This window comes from Amblyomma maculatum, chromosome 1 (assembly GCF_055883805.1).
Source record: "Amblyomma maculatum isolate TAMU_Amacu chromosome 1, ASM5588380v1, whole genome shotgun sequence".
Taxonomy (NCBI): Eukaryota; Metazoa; Arthropoda; class Arachnida; order Ixodida; family Ixodidae; genus Amblyomma; species Amblyomma maculatum.
The window spans coordinates 466,587,723-466,609,125 of record NC_139344.1 but is presented as its reverse complement, the minus strand read 5'-3'; the positions used below and the strand labels follow the sequence as shown (position 1 = coordinate 466,609,125).

Genomic DNA, 21,403 nt, shown 5'->3' with positions numbered 1-21,403 from the left:
AAGCTTCCTTTGATATCTTTGATTGTCTTATACAGAGCTCTTGTGTTCCTTAATTGGCTGTTGTCCTCAACTGCTTGACACTATGTTCAGGAAGGCATTCTTATCTCTGCTTGCTATTTCTGAAAATCCGCATTGAGAACCTTGTATCTTTCTCTTTCCCCAATGTTTTCGCCATCCTCCTTTCCTCACCTATTTGCAAAGCCTCTTCAGATAACCAGTTTGCTTTTTTGCATTTCTTTTGCTTTGGAAGTACCTTAGTAGCAACTTCTTGTATTATATCACGAACATCAGTCCACATCTCTTCGGGCTCTTTGTCTTCTAGATCTAATTCTTGAAATCGATTCCTCACTTCCACAGCATATTCTAATGGAATCTGATCCAAATCATACCTGAAAGGCCTTCTAGTTTTCTGCGTTTTCTCAATCGAAGCTTAATTTTGGCAACAAGAAGCCGATGATCGGTGCCACAATCGGCCCCAGGCCTTGTTTTTACTGCTTGTATAGCGTATCTCCATCTCTGCCGGCAAATAATATAATCGATCTGATTCCTGTACAGACCGTCCGGTGAAATCCATGTGTACAGGCGCCTCTTGTGCTGTTGAAAATGAGTATTCGCTATGGTCAGGTTGTTTTCTTGACAGAACTCTAATGCTCCGCGATAATGTGATCCAGCCGTCCACAAGTCCCTGGGCCTCACCAGTTGTGCTGGTCGCTAAAAAGGACGGAGCACTCAGATTCTACGTCGACTATAGGAGGCTTAACAAAATTACGAAAAAGGACGTCTGTCCATTGCCTCGAATCGATGACTCGTTCGACCGACTTCGCCACGCCCGATACTTTTCATCGCTGGATCTACGCAGTGGGTACTGGCAGATCGAACTCGATGAACGTGATCGAGAGAAAACCGCATTCATTACTCCTGACGGACTGTACGAATTTAAGGTGCTTCCCTTCGGTTTGTGTTCCGCTCCCGCAACCTTTCAAAGAATGATGGACACTGTCCTAGCCGGCCTGAAATGGCAGACGTGCCTCGTCTACCTTGACGACGTTGTCATTTTCTCTGCGACCTACGAAGAGCACCTTAAACGATTGACGGCCGTGCTAAATGCCATCCGCGGGGCCGGACTCTCACTAAAACCAGAAAAATGCCACTTTGCATTCCAACAGCTCAAGTTCCTGGGTCACGTCGTCAGTGCTGAGGGAATTAGCCCTGATCCAGAGAAGACGGCTGCCGTAGCAGCTTTCCCGACCCCCACTGATAAAAGTTCCGTGCGTCGGTTTTTGGGCCTCTGTGCGTATTACAGGAGATTTTTGCACTACTTCTCCCGAATAGCGGAACCATTGACTCGTCTAACAAAGGACGACCAGCCTTTCATCTGGGCCTACGAGCAGCAAAGGGCCTTCGAGGAGCTTCGCAAGCGCCTTCAAACAACGCCCGTACTTGGCCACTTCGACGAGGAGGCCGACACAGAATTGCATACCGACGCCAGTAACGTTGGCCTCGGTGCAGTTCTCGTTCAGTGGCAAGAAGGCGTTGAGCGGGTGATTGCTTACGCCAGCCGCACCCTGTCTCGTTCCGAAGCGAATTATTCTACGACCGAAAAGGAGTGCCTTGAAGTTGTGTGGGCGGTAGCAAAATTTCGGCCGTATTTGTATGGTCGGCCGTTTAGAGTGGTCAGCGAACACCACTTACTCTGTTGGTTAGCGAACCTTAAAGAACCTTCAGGTAGGTTAGCCCGCTGGAGTCTCCGCTTACAGGAGTTCGACGTCACTATTGTGTAAAAGTCCGGCAAGAAACACAGTGACGCTGACTGCCTATCCCGAGACCCCATCCCGTGTTCTTCAAGTGAAATAGATGACTCCGTCTTTCTCGGTGCTCTCTCGACGCCAGATCTCGCTCAACAGCAGCGAGACGACACCGACCTGCGGCCCCTCATCGATTACCTCGAAGGAACCGCCTCATCGCCGCCTCGCCTTTTCACGCGTGGCCTGTCGTCGTTCTGCTTGCGTGACGGCGTCCTCTACAAGAAAAACTACGCTTCCACAGACATTCAGTATCTGCTGGTTGTCCCAACGCCGCTCCGTACCGACGTTTTGCAGGCATGCCACGACGAGCTTTTTGCCGGACATCTCGGTTTTTCGCGCACCTTGGCACGAGTACGACAAAAGTACTACTGGCCCAAGCTTGCCGCTATGGTTCAGCGCTATGTTAGGACGTGCCGTGATTGCCAACGCCGGAAGATACCACCTGTCAAGCTGGCCGGCCTGCAGCAGCCTATTGTTCCTCCGCGAGTACGTTTTCACCAAGTCGGTATGGACTTGCTCGGGCCAGTTCCTACGTCATCATTGGGCAACAGGTACATTATAGTTGCCACAGATTATCTGACCGGCTGTTGTGAGACGAAAGTTCTTCCCAGCGGCACGACAACTGATATTGCGAACTTTTTCATCTTTAATCTGGTCCTTCGTCACGGTGCCCCTGCGATCGATTTAACTGACAGAGGCATGGCATTTACTTCAGCTCTAACCTAGGAAGTGATGCGGCTCAGTGGCACTAGTCATCGCAGAACAACAGCTTACCACCCTCAGACGAATGGCCTTACTGAGCGACTCAATAAGACGATCGCCGATATGCTTTCTATGTACGTCGACGAAGATCATAAGTACTGGGACCAGATACTACCGTATACAACATTTTCGTATAACACCGCAGTCCAGGAAATGACCCGCTTTACACCATTTCGTTTGGTGTACGGTCGCGAAGCTGTCACCATGCTGGACGCAATGCTACTGCCAGATTTTGCCCACCCATCGATTGCCGGTGCCGACCAATTCGTCCAGCATGCCGAGGCCGCTCGCCAGCTGGCTAGACTGAGAGTCCGGACACAGCAAGTTAAAGATGCTCGACGGTATAACCTTCGTCACAGGGAGGTACTTTACAACCCTGGCGATCAGGTTTGGGTGTGGACCCCTGTTCGCCAGCGGGGTCGCTCCGAGAAGCTTCTGCGCTGCTACTTCGGCCCGTACAAAGTACAACGCAAACTCAGCGACGTCACCTACAAAGTGACCCCGCAAGGAACTGTTCGCTCATCCCGATGGCAAGCACAATCGGAAGTCGTACATGTCGCCAGGATGAAGCCCTTCTACTCCCGCTAGGTCAAGCTACATGTGTTTTTTTTCTTTGCTTCTTTAACTACTTGATGTGAACGCGCATCCTCGCCGACTACGGTTATCCTCGACCTCGCCACTCGGCATCGCGACGATGCCTTTTCCACCGGGAGGGGCAATGCCGCAATGTTATCGTATGGCGCCGCCATGTGGCGAGCTCGTCTTCTTCGCTCTCGGTGCTCGCCCGCCAGTCGGTTCCGTGCCTGATCTTGCCGGTGCTTTTACTTAGTTCTAGTAAACCTGCTGAACCAGTTTCACTGGCTTCTGTGACAATATATATATATATATATATATAGGATGCGAGAACATAACGTACTTGGCCGCTTGAAAATTATAGAGCGAAGGGTACACTTCATTTAAAGAAGCATTTTATTGGACTCGAAGTTCGGACCAGAAGCAGGCCTTCATCAGGAGTGTGAATGCAAGCGATGGGAGTAGGTTCTATATGCAAAGAGTGGAAAGAGAGACAGGTGCACAGAGGTGTATAATGGCATTGTAGTGATAGGTGGGGTAAAAAGCAGGTACAGGCGGGGAGTGAAAGAAAGTGCAGGTGGGGAGAGCGAAAAAAAAAGATGGCACATGGAAGGAAGCACAGTAATAGGTATGACCCCATGTGACAAAAGTAAGAATTGTGTGACCTTCATTGTGTGTATGGTGGGGGAGGTGACATTCCTTTGGGCCACCTGCAGTAAGCTTGACTTGGCCGTTTTGGGCGTGTTTGAGGAAGGAATTTACGGGGTAACTGAACTTTGAAGTGGAGAAAGAATACCAGGGCTCTCATTTATACCGGCATGCAGGGCATTAAATTTAAATATAAAGTACGATTCTCGTTGTTCCCGTTCGCGGTTGCTATGGAAGCCGCTCTGGAGCAGGAAAACTAAGTTTGTCGAATTCGTGACTTTTCTGTTGCAGGTGTTTGGACAGGGGAAGGTGGGGTAGAGATTTGATGTGCGTGCGATGGTTGTTGAAACGAGTTCGGAAGGGGTTCTCGGTCTGCCCTATGTATTGCATTTGACACTCGCCACACTCGAACATATATGCCACGTTCCTGGAGGCACAATTTAAATTTCCGCGGATGGAGTGTTTAAAATCTGAGTGTGGGCTCTTTGCCGTGGTCATTGTTGCATGTGTTTGCAAACTTGACATCTATTCTTTGCGCATGGCATACAACCCATAGGATCTGCTTTATCGCCTTAACATCATTTAGGCAGCGAACGGAAATTGTTATCAAACCTGCTGATAAAGGAGGTGGTATAGTAATTTTAAACTAAGACGATTACATTAACGAGGGCTATCGCCAAGTCAACAACTCAAATTTCTATGAATTACTCCCATCAGATCCCACTGCCGAACACCAGGAAATTATAACACAAACTCTAAAGCAACTCACCAAGAAAGGGGAAATACTACCGCCAGTAAGAAAGGCACGAGAGGCAATAGATCCGTTCCCAGGGCGTTTCTACATGCTCCCGAAAGTGCACTAAGAAAATCATCCCGGTCGACCAATTGTATCCGGCATTGGCACGATCACAGAACCAATATCTAACTACATCGATTCCCTCCTCAAACATATCCCTCCCAAACATACATCTTACATACATGACACTAATCACTTCCTGAAAGAGTTACCTAAATTTACTGCCCCCAAAGGTGCCCTTTTAGTGACCCTTGACGTGGTGTCCCTTTACACGAACATTCCGCACAAGGCCGGGATCCAAGCTCTGATCACATCATATGAAAAACTCAAAGCCCCAAACTGCCCTAGCCCAACCGCCATCGCGTCACTCGCTAATCTGGTTCTAAAACTCAATCCCTTCGAATTCAACAACTCGTATTACCTACAAATCAGTGGTACAGCCATAGGAACGAAAATGGCGCCAAACTATGCTAACATATTCATGGATCACATTGAATCTCACTTCCTACGCTCGTACCAAAAAAACCCAGCTTTTTATAAACGCTTCCTCAGTTCAGTTCAGTCGTTCAGTCGTGTCCGACTCTTCGTGACCCTATTAACCATGTCATGCCACGCTTTCCGGTCTCTCACTATCTTCCTAACATCACATAACTTCATCTGCAGTGCCTCGAGGATGACATCTAGCCATCGCGTTCGCTGCCTACCCCTTCTCCGGCGACCCTCAACCTTTCCCAACATCAAATCTTTCTCCAGCGACTCCTCTCTTCTCATCAGATGACCAATGTAGCTGAGCTTTAACTTTAAATGACCCTCCAATGAGCAGTCAGGGTTTATGGTCGACAATATTGACTTATTTGATCTTCTGGCAGTTCAAGGAACTCTCAAGAGTCTTCGCCAGCACCACAATTCAAACGCGTCAATTCTTCGGCGGTCAGCCTTTTTCACAGTCCAACTCTCGCATCCATACATCACAACTGGAACGACCATAGCACGAGTTATACGGATCTTGGTTGGCAGACTAATGTCTCGGCTAGGCGGTCAAGGCTAACCATTGCTCTCTTTCCCAGAAGCAGGCGTCTCCTAATTTCATGGCTGCAGTCTCCTTCCGAGGTAATCTTGGAGCCCAAGAAGAGAAAATCTGTCACAGCTTCCACTTCTTGTCCCTTGATGCTCCAGGACTTGATAGGGCAAGGCGCCATGATCTTTGTCTTTTTAATGTTCAGTTTAAACGCTTCCTAGACGATATATTTATCATAATGACAGAAAACGAGCATGAACTGATCCATATAATTACCACATTTAACAACATACATCCCAACGTCTCATTCACACATACCTACTCCTCCACTCAAATTACCTTCGTGGACGTATTATTTCAATTTGAAGACGGGGCACTAATCACCAATGTCTACAGAAAACCCACGGACCGACAACAATACCTTCATTTTAAAATCTGCCACCCGCGCCACTGCAACACATCAATTCCATACTCTCAGGCAATAAGATTCAAACGAATCTGCTCACGCTCGAAAGATTTTGAGGAAAATTCCAACCGTATGCGGGAGGTTCTGAAACACCAGCACTCTCCGCCAACTATTATTGATAATGCCATCCAAAAAGCGGAATTATTTGATCGCAATGAAAGATTTGGGGAAGGCCGGCCGGCAGCACAAAATGAACACCGCTCAAACCTGATCTTAACTTTCGCAAACAACCTTCTGAACATCAAAAAATACTAAAAAAAAAACACTTTAACATCATCGAACAAAGTGATCGCCTCTCCAAACGTTTTTCTGTGGTTCCGCGGATTACATACAGACGACCAAAAAATTTACAAAATTATATAGAACACTCTACTATCGATAAAGCAGATCTTGTGGGTTGTATGCCATGCGGAAAGAATAGATGTCAAGTTTGCAAACACATGCAAACAACGACCGCGGCAAAGAGCACACACTCTGATTTTAAACACTCCATCCGCGGAAATTTCAATTGTGCCTCCAGGAACGTGGTATATATGCTCGAGTGTGGCGAGTGTCAAATGCAATACATAGGCGCAGACAGAGAACCCCTTCCGAACTCGTTTCAACAACCATCGCACGCACATCAAATCTCTGCTCCACCTTCCCCTGTCCAAACACCTGCAACAGAAAAGTCACGAATTCGACAAACTTCAAGTTTTTTGCTCCAGAGCGGCTTCCATAGCAACCGCGAACGGGAACAACGAGAATCGTACTTTATATTTAAATTTAATGCCCTGCATGCCGGTATAAATGAGAGCCCTGGTATTCTTTCTCCACTTCAAAGTTCAGCTACCCGGTAAATTACTTCCTCAAACACACCCAAAACGGCCAAGTCAATCTTACTGCAGGTGGCCCAAAGGAATGTCAGCCTCCCCCACCATACACACAATGAAGGGCACACAATGCCTGCTTTTGTCGCCTGGGGTCATACCTATTACTGTGCTTGCTTCCATGTGCAATCTTTTGTTTTTCGCTCTCCCCACCTGCACTTTCTTTCACTCCCCGCCTGTACCTGCTTTTTACCCCACCTATCTCTACAATGCCATTGTACTCCTCTGAGCACCTGTCTCTTTTTCCACTCTTTGCATATAGAACCTACCCCCATCGCTTGCATTCACACTCCTGATGAAGGCCAGCGTCTGGTCATAACTTTGAGTCCAATAAAAATGTTTCTTTAAATGAAGTGTACCCTTCGTTCTCTCTCTCTCTCTCTATATATATATATATATATATATATATATATATATATATATATATATATATATATATATATATACATATATATAAGGCATTGCGAAATCAGGGTGTAGACGAGCCTTACGGGAAACTACAGGTATATATATATATATATATATATATATATATATATATATATATATATATATATATATATACCTGTATATATACTTGTAGTTTCCCGTAAGGCTCGTCTACACCCTGATTTCTCAATACCTGCATGGCTGTCGCGGTTTCTACTGAGTCAAATGCTTTTACGGCATCTATGAATGCTATGTATAAAGGCTGGTTATATCCCGAGCATTTTTACATCGCCTGGTTGTTGGTACAGATATGATTGATAGTAGAGTACCCTTAGCGAACACCTGCTTGATCGTATTCTATTAGTGATTCCCTTAGTAAATAATTGATACGTAACAGGGAGTGAGCTGACTGGTCTGTAAGAAAAGATAGAAGAGAAGAGAATGATTTGCTTGCCGCCATGATGACAATGACAACGATGATACATGGGCGATCCGCCTCCTCTGGAGCTCTTAAACTATCAGCCACCAAGGTATCTATGAGACCGATATTTAGAGGTCCCGTCGGGAGGTTGGGCGGCGGCGGCGTGTTCGTGTCCTTCGGTTCCTTCGGGACGTTCGGGTCTTTCCTGTAATCTCGTTTCTCGTCAGTTCGTCTGTGCACCTTGTCTTCGATCTGGGCTGGGGGCGAGGCAGTATAGTTGCGGTCGGTCAGGTCAGGTCCGTCCGTCCGTCCGTCCGTCCGTCCGTCCATCCATCCATCCATCCATCCATCCATCCGTCCGTCCGTCCGTCCGTCCGTCCGTCCGTCCGTCCGTCCGTCCGTCCGTCCGTCCGTCCGTCCGTCCGTCCGTCCGTCCATCCATCCATCCATCCATCCATCCATCCATCCATCCATCCATCCATCCATCCGTTCGTCCGTCCATCTATCCATCCATCCATCCGTCCATCCGTGCATCCATCCATCCATCCATCCATCCATCCATCCATCCATCCATCCATCCATCCATCCATCCATCCATCCATCCATCCATCCATCCATCCATCCATCCGGCCGTATATGCATACATATATACATACATTCGTCCAACCCTCCGTCCACCCGCTTACTCACCCAACCAACCACCCACCCACATGTCCATTCGGCGACACACTTTTGTCTGTATCTCTCTGTCTGTCGGTCCAATCATTTGTGCCTGGCGGTCTGTTTCCTAGACATACATCCTGCATGCTTGTCATTTGATGGTTTAGGCTACGCTCCGTATATTTAATGATGGCTAACTTCAGGCGGTACGCAGAAAAAATACAGACATTTAGTTTATCGATACCGCCTACCGATACCGCCTACCGCTACCGCGCGACTGCCAGTACGCATGAGCGGATAACCCCGATGATAACGGATGGCGTCATGTTCCTGTCAAATTTCGGCGGACGTCGCACGCGGGACCTTTCAGCGTATGTTGTGCTGACGGTTCGCGGTAGCGGTAGACGGCCGTAGTAAACGACAGCGCTAAACTGAAAGTCTCTAATGAAAAAATGTCCTACAAGCACTACAAAGGGAAACAGGCCACACGGGACAGGACGAACTCAAACTGCCAATTATCAACTGTAATTTAAGGGCTGAAAGGCTATATATGGAAAAGTCGATGCATATGCGCAGGCTACATGCCCGTGTCCTTTGTGCCCTTCCCTACTTCTTAGTGCATTTTAGCATTGTCACTGATGTATCGCTGAGCCTGTACAAAACCGAATTAGCTTTTCTGGATTCTGTCTTTTAAAGTTCTATGTGTGTCTCCATTCATGTATGTACGCTGTGCACATGCATCGATTTTTCCATATTGAGGGGTTCAGCCTCTTCAGTTGATAATTTGCGCTTGTCCTGTCTTTTGTGTCCTTTGGTTTGTCGTGTATTTTAGGGCGTATTTGCTTGGCGTCTGCAGACGGTTACTAATTTACCCACCAAAATCTCTTATTAGAGGAAGTATCCTTTGAGCTCAGACACTGAACATAGGACTTTGCGCAGGAAGGATCTAATCGTCCTGGACACAATAACCAGTTTTCTTAATTGTAACATTATTGTTTGGGTTCCTTAGAAGTGGGGACGTAATTCTTAGCTAAACGCTTTTGAGTCAATTTGAAACAAAAGAAAATGGCAAACTGGAGTCTGTTCAATCTCTATAAATACCTCCAGATGCAGTCAGCTCCTGCCTGTTGGATTTAAAGGTAATAGCAGCGGCGAGCATCTGCGCGTTCTGAAAGCTGACAGATGTTACAATATATAAGGGTTATACTGCGTTGTTACAGAAAAGCAACGCTTTGGGAGATTACTGCGTGATGCTCAAATCTCAATTTTTGGTCGTAGCTTTCTGGTTACGGCGTTCGACTATTGTTCCCAAGGAGGTGGGATCGAATCCCGGCCTAGTCGGTAGCTTTTAGATAGAGGCGAACATCAAGGCACCCGTGTGCTGTGCGATGTCAGTGCACAATAAACAACCCCAGAGGGTCGAAATTTCCGGAGTCCTTCACTACAGAGTCTCTCATACCCTGAGCCCCTTTAGGCATTAAAGCCCACAAACCATACCAAAACATACGATTCCGTTCACTCTAGTCTCCCTGGACTTCAAGAAGCCGAACCTCGGTATCATTTAAGCACAGTAATAAGTTAATTCGAGAAAGAATCTTCTTCTGTATGAACAGTATGCTCACGAGCAAAGTTGTTTAGGGCTCCTGAACTGTGTGCTGCGGAACGAATCTAGCGAACTCGTGCTGTGCTTAGGGCATTGTGCATAATATTGCATTTACTCTTTGACACAATGCGTTCTCTAAAATACCTGAAAGGCTTACTACCTATAGCTCATCTAATGAGCGAGCTATCCGTCTACGGGCTGGGGCTGCGGTGCACGTTTCCATCAAAAGCGGGAAGATCGCCATTATTACGTGATAGCTCATTTGGTCGAAACGTCGCCGTAACTCAGATTTTGGGGAAAAAACATTTATGAAATATCGCAGTTAAACTGCGGCGGCCTCCAGAAGTAATCGAGACCTGATACGTTGTTGTCAAGACAGCATATCTGCTTTCAAAGCTCGAAAGCGGCTTTCAAAACGCGAACGACGCCTTTGATTTCTCAATGTAGAATCATCTTAAAGATCCACAGGCCGATATCACTCCATACACTTAGAATAGAACCTAAGCGAGCCAATAATGTGTTTCGTGACATGATTCCCAGTCGAAAAAAACTACAGAACTGTGTCAAAAATACGACAAAAAGTCCTGTAGTTCTGTCGTAACCATCAGACTTTTCTGTAGTTCTGTAGTACTTTTCTGTAGTTCTGTAGTTTTTCTGTAGTATATTTCTGTTGTCTGTAGTTCTGTAGCACTTTTCTATTGTAACTACAGAAATTTCTGATGTTACGACAGAATGTTCTGTTGTCACAACAGGTTTCCCGTCAAAAACCGCACAGAAATTCTGTGGTAACATCAGAAAATTTTCTGTAGTTTTTTTCTTTAAACACACCGAGAAAGAGCTCGGAGAGGAACGAGCAAACGGCCTCGCACGCTTCATGTCCTTCTTTCCTAGTTTACCGTGCAGCCATACCGTCGCATCGATTTTGTTAAAGCTGTTAATAACTGCCTTTACCGTAAACTTTGCCTGGCATGTGCGCAAATTTTGGCGTGAAAAGCGATCAGTTTGAATCACTATTACTCTGATAGGTATGGAAGCGCAACCTAAAGTCACTACGCTGAAAGCCAGGGCACGATTTGTGTAGATTCCGTAACAACCTTGATTTAGCTTTAAGTCGGTCAAGTTAGGCATCAGGAACTATATTTGTCTAGGGGATATCGCATGCATAAGATATGATATATTTGTCATGCTAGAATATATTTTGGATATGTTTATTCAGGCTGTCACAATGATTTGCGCCTTTTTAGCTCCAAATGTTGATGAACCCCCCCTTCCTTTCTCGACTTCCTGACATGCTCTAATGGCTTCGGCTGTCCTGCCAGAATCCTATGCATCACTTGCGGAATAAAGACACGATTCTTACTAATGGTATATTCTCTTGGGATCACAGATGGTCGTTCCAAGATTAGTGAAGTGTTGTCAGTGATGGGGGGGGGGGGGGGGGGGGAGTGCGGAAAGGACAATGAAAGTTTTGTTAGCTTAAAGTGCTGGAAATGGATCCAGGATAGCACGCGCTGCATTCGAGCAGCTTATGCTTTGAAGGGATGATGAATATGACTGTCATAAATATTCATTGCAAGGTTATAAAATGAAACGCCATTGTAGAGGCAATTCTATGCATGCTGGCGTAGCAGATAACATACACAAGCAACAGACTATAAAGGATGTAATTTTAGAGTAAATAACTAATTATTTGACAATGTCTTTCAGCTGTCTTCCTTGGTATCTTAGTGACAGTGTACAGCACACTCTGCGTACACATGGGCTCCTTGACGAGAGTGAGTACGATTGCTTTTTCGACTGATCTCAGTATATATTTCTTGTAGCAGTGAAAAAATGTTTGATATTTAGCGGTATTAGGGCGAAGGACGATGCTCCATGCGCAGCGAAGTGAATTTCCGTAGCAGGTACTACGACGATGTAGTGCCGCTTGACACGAGTCTAGTTAAGCAGAATGCAGTCACCTGCTCACATTATGGTAACATGGAGGGAAAAAAAGACATACAAATTTTTTTCTCTATATCTAGTAATGTCAAGACAACGTCATGAAGAAAAGGATTGATTGCGTCAACTTTTTGTGCCACAGTCGTGGATCGGAGTCCAAATCCGATCGTCATTCGCAATAGTTACGGAATTAATTAGTGTGTGCGTAGCCATACCACATTATTTGATGTTGCTTCACAGCTCGTACACGGCTGCTAGCTAGTACCCCCCCCCCCCCCTTTGCCTCTACCTATAAGCAAATCATCAAATAAAGGAACCTAAAATGAGAACACTACCCGTTGAAAAAACAAGTGCAGGAAAAAAGAATGCCTTAAGTTGATTCGCCTCACTGTTTCGGCGTTCGAAAGCGCAGCATTAATCCGTTTTGCCACACAAGCTTTCTTTTTTATAGCCTGGCTTTGACACATTTCATTTCACGAAACAAAATCTACAAAAATAACACAACACACCATTTACTTACGCTATCGACATATGTAAAAGCGTGGTCAAGCGGCACGACACATGCATCATCGCAGTAAACTTCACTCATACACAACAAAGGTTCTAGTCTTGAGAACTACTCGGGAGATTCCGCAGCAGTTTTCTGAATTGCCAAAAACCTGTACGCGTTTTCCCGAAACTAAATTCGGGCAGGCCGTGCGTCTTTATCACTATGGCAACCAGGCATTATTCAGCGCCATATAGAGGGGATGCCAAGGAGCATATTTAAATCAATTAGTACCACATTCGCACTTTAAAACGCATAAGTACCGGATATCATACGGGTCGCGCGGAAAATCTTTCTTAGCGTTCTTTACAGTAAATTCCAAATATAGACCCCTTAGTGATGTAAAAAACATTGTCTATTGTTTCTGGCTCCTGCTATCAGAAGTGGAGGCTTTAATTCCGCTCTTAGTTATAGGAATATTTATGCCATTGGTCGCCAGGTGACGCTACTTGCGCTCAGGGCACGACTTGCGGTCACGTGAGGAACAGTTTAAATAAAAACATCTAGATGACGCCACGAACTGTGTAGTGCCCATAGCCAAAGGCGCTGTTTGTGCACTGCGTAGTCCATGGAGCTTTACTTTAAGGGAAAAAAAAAAGCATTTAATGCCTCATACTCGCGGCCATGACCCTGTCTGTGCGGCCACTAGAAGTGTCACACTTCTTCGTGAGATGCGCGGAGTACCGCGAGAGGGTGACGTCATGGCCTGGTGAGGTCATCGGCCCGTCCACCGTAAGGAAGACACTTTCAAATAAATAAATACATCCTGTGTCGGCAGGAATCGAATCGCTATACTTGGGAACCCCAGCCGAGCACTTTAAAGGAGTACAGACAAGTAGTTTCAGGAGTTTTGCTTTAAACGATCCACGATAGTCCAAAACAGATTGACTGCGACCCAAAACGCCCCAACACGCCTCAAAAAAATAATTATCACGGCATTTATCAGAACCAGTTTCGGTTTCAAGCTCTCCGAGCAGGAGCGCGCGATGACGTGAAAGATGCGAGCACGCCAGACGAGCACCTCCTGCTGGCAACACTGGCGACACGTAAACACACAATCTAATGACGCATATACGGGTAGCGTTTTTCGTCTCCTTGCGATTGCACGTGCAAAATGATGTCAAGCAGATTTTCAGCGCAGCATAAATAATTCGACACTGTTTTGCCCAAAGGCGCGGGTGTTATTGATATCGCCGAGCACTTTAATTTCGACCAGCTCGCCAGCGACTCAAGTGAGAAAGCAGGAACCAACAGCAGCCACGAAAGCTTCACGGTTGGTGTGCAGGATACATCCGCTGGTCAGACACAAAGATACTGATTACTGTGAAGATGCTGCTCTCTCAGCCCAGTTTGCCGGCGCTGTGAGCTCCTAGCCGCAGCGCCCGAAAAAAAAAAAACGTTTTATCAGTAAAAAAAAATCCATTGCCTGTTCAGACGACGTCAGCAACTGTTACCTGCTACTACGTTAAAGCTGCCCAGGCTCGCGCCTGCTCACGCGCTGATTGGTCCCGACGCGGCAGGAAGGAGAGGGCAAATCTCTGTGTAGAACCGCTTGTTTTTGCATTCCTTTGTTTTCAAAGCGTTGCGATCGGCCTCTTTTGGCCCTTTCGACGCCAGCAGCGACTCTCAAACATGCGTACAGCACCTGAGCAATGTTTTCCGCTCGCCGAGCGCCGACGCTATAGTGCTCTAGAAAAGCACCTACCGACGCTTTGCTGCCGCTATTTTGAGCGTCGCCGGCTCAGGAGAAAAAAAATGGCACGGATATGACGCTTTATGTCATGTGACTTCCTCTACTCTCGCTTTAGACGAGGGAACAGCCGAGAGTGCACTCGGGTGCTCTCAGCAGAGGAAAAGCCCTCCTTCTCTACCATTGTAAGCCACAGATTCTACCCCTGCTCTCCCAGTGGAGGGCGCCCGCTTGTATGAGAGCACTTGCGAAGTGCTCTCGAGTGCGCCTACTCTCCCACTCGAATTCACCATAACTGTCATATTTGCTCTCATAGGTGCTCGTGCTGTGAGGGCATATAGTGGTGAGGATTTCTGCACAATGTTTGAGCTCTTCGGGGCGTTTTTTTTTCAGATATTTATGATGGTATACAACGGCATCACGGCGGCATTCGTTGGCCTCTGTCTTCTAGCAGTAATGTTCCCTTTCGTCCATTCGAAGGTATGTCTGTGATGATTTTTGTTTGTCCCAACATAGGTTTCCGAATTGTTTCTCACTGCAGCAATTCGGAGTGATGAATTAAGAAGTAATATTGTTCTCTTTTTCAGTACACAAAAGTTAACTTCCTCAAAAAAGCAGAGAACGTTAATCCCTTCTTTCTTTAAAAAGTAACTTATAGTAAGTAGGTGTTGTGAATCATATGTCTGATATTGTACGCTCCTCAGCAGAAGAAAGGCTTATTTTATTATTATGATTTCGCTCTGGTCATGTATAATTTCTTTTAATAATCCAAGAACATTTGCTGCCTCATGGGTTGTACGGAGAGGATATGGCAAGGAGATGTGTACAGGAGGTAATGATGGTAATAGAGACGACCACCACTGATAGTGTAGTATTTAACAGAGGATATTATTAATAAAGGGATAAGTCATAGCAACATGGCTCTAACTTTCAATCTGGCACAGATTACCAGTTAGAGGCATGATAGTATACTGATATTTATATAAGGTAGGCAAGAACGTTAACGTAGCTTCCTGCGAATTTAGGCAAACATTCTCAGTATTAAACGACACTTCCTCGCTAGATAGATAGCTACGGATGAGATAGTTGTATTTTAAGATATTGATAGATAGTGATAGCAATGCTATGAAAATGAGATAACTTAGGTAAGGTTAGTGAAATGCAAAGAAAATAAAGCGAGAACCTAAAACTGTTTTAAATAAATTAAGCAAACCATAAAAAGGTTAATAAAATATAGGTAAAAACGTAACGTACAGGTAATGTTGCAGCTGTCGGAAACGCATCGAAAAGATAAATGAGGTCTAAGATAACAAGCCTGGAACTCGCAACAGTTTCTTATTTTCACACGTAATTAGAATGAATGCATTCCTTTAACGTTTTTATATAAATTTGCTGTGCTTATATATAGGTGGTCGCGAAGATGAAGTCCCTGTGCATGTCAGCTACGTCTCGGTGAATATCAGTGTGATGTGACTTGCAGGGAGTACAGATAAAAGTCACTTGATAACTAACACATCACGTTCGAGAGCCTTTTCTGCCACCATCTATGTTAACTGGTTCATTCACCTATTTGATATTCATGCGGTTGCACCAGTTGCTCATACATGTGTCAAAATTCAGCGTTATATTGTCACGTAGTGGTGACGAGGTCGACGACGAAAATGAAGGGGTCGATGATTGCACTAAAGAAACTGTTTATTTGGGCTGACTTGCGCCCGCAAAAGAACTAAGCAACTCGGCGGCGGCGATAGAAACAAACGTGCTCATCGATCGTCGAACAAAGAATGCCCGTTACACTCGGCAACACTCAATTTAAAGGCTGCACAGAACAATCTAGATAACGTCGCTAACAGCTACCAGCACGGGCTGGAACATTGTGGAAAGACACCCGAGTGGCCGGAACCTTCGAGACAGATCTCGGTGCGTCTTGCGCTACAACAAAAACTGATAAAGTTGTGACTCGCGACATCCAGCATTAACAAACAAAGATTACGGAACTGATACGCGGTCCAGAATCAGAGTGATAAGCCTGTATGCCGGCGGCTGTTAAAAAACAACAAATACTGTTTGAAGGTTTCGCGGCATTACTCACCCCTTAAAAAAAACATCGCCTCGATGTTCCAAAATAAAGCAACTTAAACATAAACACTGCGAAGTTTAAATACCACAGATTCTTTAACGCGCGTAATAAGGCTTCAGTCGTACAACATGTACAATTTCTGGGCGTGCGCGTCGCCGTTGTGATGCTGACGTTCCATCGGGAATGACTTCATAGTCCAGTGATCCGACGCGGCGAAGGATTTTGTATGGCCCAAAGTATCGACGCAACAACTTTTCACTAAATCCGCGACGGCGAATTGGTGTCCAAACCCACACTTGGTCTCCTGGATTGTACTCTGCGTGGCGTCGTCGTAAATTGTATCGTCGGCTGTCGGTGCGCTGTTGGTCTTTAATACGCAGCTGTGCGAGTCGTCGGGCTTCCTCTGCACGCAGCAGGTAGGCGGCGACGTCAAGGGTGTCTTCGCTGGTTACGTGCGGCAGCATTGCGTCGAGGGTCATCGTGGGCTCCCCGCCGTACACAAGCTTAAACGGGGTCGCTCTGGTCGTCTCCTGGACTGCCGTGTTATACGCAAAGATTACGTACGGCAAGATGGCGTCCCAGGTCTTGTGTTCAGCGTCGACGTACATAGCGATCATGTTCGCCATCGTTTTGTTCAGGCGTTCCGTAAGGCCATTGGTCTCGGGATGGTACGCAGTTGTTCGTCGATGGCTTGTGTGACTGTATTCCAAGATGGCTTGCGTCAACTCTGCCGTAAACGGCGTTCCCCTGTCCGTGATGAGTACTTCTGGGGCGCAGTGTCGCAAGAGAATTTGTTCGACAAAAAATTTGGCGACTTCTGCCGCGGTACCATTTGGTAGTGCTCTTGCTTCGGCGTAACGGGTAAGGTAGTCAGTGGCCACGATGATCCACTTGTTACCCACAGACGAAGATGGAAAGGGGCCGAGGAGATCCATTCCAATTTGTTGAAAGGGCAGGATTGGGGGCGGAATCGGGTTTAGTAGTCCTGCTGGTCTGATCGGCGGCGTCTTGCGTCGTAGGCACTCACGACACGTCTTCACGTAGTGGGCAACTTCGGCAGACAGTCGCGGCCAGTAATACTTCTCCAGGATTCGACGCAACGTGCGCGGAAATCCGAGGTGGCCTGCTGTGGGCTCATCGTGCAACGGCTGCAGAATTTCTTGCCGAAGAGTTTTAGGCACTACGAGAAGCTGCGCGGTCTTGTTGGGTGCGAAGTTATTCTTCACGAGGAGGCCATTGCTTAACGTGAAGGATGATAAATGTCGCCTGAACACACCAGGAGGGGAAGCGGTCTTTCCTTCCAAGTAATCGGCTAGCGCTTTCAGCTCAGGGTCTGATCGCTGTTGTTCTGCGAAACTGCTGGCGCTTACCGGTCCCAAAACGGCGTCGTCGTCATCGTCTTTCGGGGGAACATCGACGGGAGCTCGAGATAAGCAGTCGGCGTCGGAATGCTTCCGGCCCGACTTATAGACTACATTCATGTCAAATTCTTGAAGTCGTAGGCTCCATTTGGCAAGGCGGCCGGAAGGATCTTTCAAATTAGCCAGCCAGCAGAGTGCGTGATGGTCGCTTACCACCTTGAATGGTCGGCCGTATAAGTATGGACGAAACTTAGAAGTGGCCCAGATGATTGCAAGGCACTCCTTCTCGGTCACCGAGTAACTGACTTCGGCTTTTGTGAGGGACCTGCTAGCGTAGGCGATTACTTTCTCCTGTCCGGCACTCTTCTGGACGAGAACGGCTCCTAGTCCCACACTGCTCGCGTCGGTGTGAATTTCGGTCTCGGCGTTTTCATCAAAGTGGCCAAGTACAGGAGGGCATTGCAGGCGGCGCTTGAGTTCGTCGAAGGCTTCTCCTTGCGGCGCTTCCCATTTAAAAGGTACGTCAGCCTTTGTAAGCTGCGTCAACGGTTCGGCGATCCGCGAAAAGTTTCTGACAAATCGTCGATAATAAGCGCACAGCCCAAGGAATCGGCGCACAGCTTTCTTGTCGGCAGGGGGTGGGAATTGTGCGATTGCAGCTGTTTTCCCCGGGTCTGGGCGGATACCGTCCTTGCTAACGATGTGACCTAGGAACCGGAGTTCTTCGTAGGCGAAGTGACATTTCTCTGCTTTTAGCGTTAGTCCCGATGACTTGATGGCTTCCAGCACTGTCTGTAGTCGTTTTAGGTGGTCTTCAAAGTTTGATGAGAACACAACAACGTCGTCCAAATATACCAAACAAATTTGCCACTTCAAGCCTGCCAGGACTGTGTCCATTACTCGTTGAAATGTGGCTGGTGCGGAGCAGAGGCCAAATGGCATCGCCTTGAACTCAAAAATCCGTCCGGTGTGATGAATGCGGTCTTCTCGCGATCTCTTTCGTCGACCTCAATTTGCCAATATCCGCTTTTTAGGTCCATCGATGAAAAGTACCTTGCATTGCAGAGCCGGTCGAGAGTATCGTCGATGCGGGGAAACGGGTAGACATCCTTCTTCGTTATGCTATTCAAGCGGCGGTAATCAACACAGAAGCGAAGTGTGCCGTCTTTCTTCTTCACCAAAACGACTGGTGCAGCCCAGGGGCTGTTCGATGGCTGGATTACGTCATCACGCAGCATTTCCTCAACTTGATCGCGAATGGCCTGGCGTTCTCGCGGCAATACACGATAAGGGCTTTGGCGCAGAGGTCGGGCGTGTTCGTCCGTTATTATGCGGTGCTTGGCCAGTGGTGTTTGTCGTACCTTCGATGACGATGAGAAGCACTCCCCGTAGCTTCGAAGCAGACTGAGAATCTGGTCTTTTCTGTTGTGGGTCAATGCCGGGTTGATGTCAAATGTAGGCTGACGGAATAGGTTCGTTGTGTCTTCAAGCGTTTGGTTGTGGAGGGCGAATGCATCTTTGAGGTCCGCTAATTCGTCGAGAAAAGCGGTCGTCGTGCCCTTGTTGAGATGCCGGTATTCTTCGGTGAAGTTTGTTACCAGAACCTGAGCTTGACCTCTCCGGAATTTCGTGATGCCTCTTGCGATGCCGACACCTCGTTCTAAGAGCAATTGAATATTTCCTTCGACGATGCCTTCAGCGGTTTCGATGTTTGCGCTACCTACGCAGACTGCGATGCTTGATCGGGGCGGGACGGTAAATTCTTCATCGAGGACGCTTAGGGGGATGTGTTGCATCGACGTCGTCGTAGCAGGAATGGCTTTGTCTGCAGAGAGCTTGATGAGCTTGGATCACAGGTCGATGATAGCCCTATGTTCATTTAGGAAGTCCATGCCTAAAATCACGTCGCGGGAGCACTGCTGCAAGACCACAAAGCTGGTGGGGTAAGTACGCCCATTTACGGTTATTCTTGCAGTGCATCGTCCCGATGGAGTAATCAGGTTGCCACCTGCAGTGCGAATCAGCTGGCCATCCCAAGCGGTGGTAACTTTTCTGAGTTGAGAGGCTAACGGTCCACTAATGACTGAATAGTCAGCTCCGGTTTCTACTAGGGCAGTGACTCTGCGACCGTCGATATCAACTTCAAGGTCACTTGTTCGCGTCCTCGCATTGCACGTGGGCCTTAGTGTCCGGTCTCGGCTCCGTCGTTTCTTCAGGTCATGGCCGGGGCATACCGTAGTTACTGCGCTGGGCGGCGTTGTCTGCTTGCAGTCTGGTCGTGATGTCGTCGATTACGTCGTGTGGAGCGGCGGTGAAATGGCTGCGTCGTCGTTAGTGGTCGTCGGCGGCGGAGGATGTTCGTCATTTCGCCGTTGAGCAACCTCCCCTCCAAAGGTTGCTGCCTTTAGTTTCCCCTACGGGGGCTTTGGGACCTTCCTCGCACACTACCATCATAGTTACGTCCTGGCGACGCAAAGCGGGCCCTGTACGGCGATGGAGACCTGAATCGACGGCTTGGTGGCGCAATATCACCGCTACGCAGATAGTTGTCGATTTCTTGCGGTCATTCACCTGGGCGTGGTCGTGGAGCGTCGACTGCAAATCCGCGGAGACCGATTCGTCGGTACGGGCAGTGCCGCAGAATGTGGCCGGCCTCACCGCAGTGTAAGCATAATGGCCGGTTGTTCGCTCTCCTCCATGCGTCGCACTTCCTGGGTCTTGTTGGTCGTTGGTAGGCTTGGCGGGCGGGAGCCAAGGGGCGGTTTTCAGGAACAGGCCGGTAGCGGCGGGGGCTCGGAAGGTCATCACGTCGGGGCGGAGGGCGACGTAATGCACCAGCGTAGTTCATCGCTGTTGCCTCTTGAGCTGGAACAGTAGCAGCCGTCGCTTGAGGAACGCCCAGCGCCTGCTGAACTTCTTCACGGACGACGTCCGCGAGCGTCGCTACCTGGGGTTGTTGCGATGATGGCAGCATTCGGCGGAGCTCCTCCCGCACGATATCCCGGATGAGGTCCCGAAGGCTCTCTCCGCTTGCAGATGTGCTGGGGTAGTGGCATGAGTAGTTTGGTTGAAGTGGTCGCTCGTAGTGGCGCATCCGGGTATCCAACGTCTTCTCGATGGTCGATGCTTCACTCTCAAATTCTTCCACAGTTTTCGGCGCGTTCCGGACAAGCCCCGCAAAAAGCGACTCTTTAACGCCTCGCATTAAGAATTTCACTCTGTCATCTTCGGTCATGTTAGGGTCGGCGCGGCGAAACAGGCGTTTCATCTCCTCTACGTAGGCCAGGACGGGCTCGTTTGGTAGTTGAATTCTTGATTGGAGGAGGGCCTGAGCTCTTTCTTTTCTGACAGAACTTGTAAAGGCCATCAAGAACTGTGCTTTGAATATCTCCCAATCCTTGAAAGAAATCTCGTGATTTTCAAACCAAACTAGGGCATGTCCTTGAAGAACAAAGTAGACCTGCCTGAGTTTCGCAGCGTCGTTCCAACCGTTGAATTCTACCACACGGTCGAAAAGATCCATCCAGTTACCCGCATCTTCATCCGATCGTCCATGGAAGCAGGGGGGCTCACGGGGTTGGACAAAAACAACCGGTGCTGTAGGCTTGGCCATTGTCAGCGTCGATGCCTTCCGAGATCGACTGGGGTCAAGCAGCAGACCGGTGTTCGGGTTGTAGGCCTTGAAGTCGGCGGCTGGCTCGGTGACCTGTAGGCTGGTCTTCCAGGGCGACAGG

The 21,403-nt window shown here is 47.8% G+C and overlaps 1 protein-coding gene across 1 annotated transcript in view; it reads left to right on the top strand.

The window, feature by feature from the left end:
* LOC146209874 (sodium-coupled monocarboxylate transporter 1-like) overlaps window positions 1-21,403 on the top strand; it is a 173,389-nt gene that overhangs the window by 103,399 nt on the left and 48,587 nt on the right. The window contains exons 10-11 of the mRNA XM_084587465.1: window positions 11,758-11,825; window positions 14,622-14,708. Of these exons, the coding sequence (XP_084443591.1) occupies window positions 11,758-11,825; window positions 14,622-14,708 (155 nt within the window). The remainder of the gene's footprint in view (window positions 1-11,757; window positions 11,826-14,621; window positions 14,709-21,403) is intronic.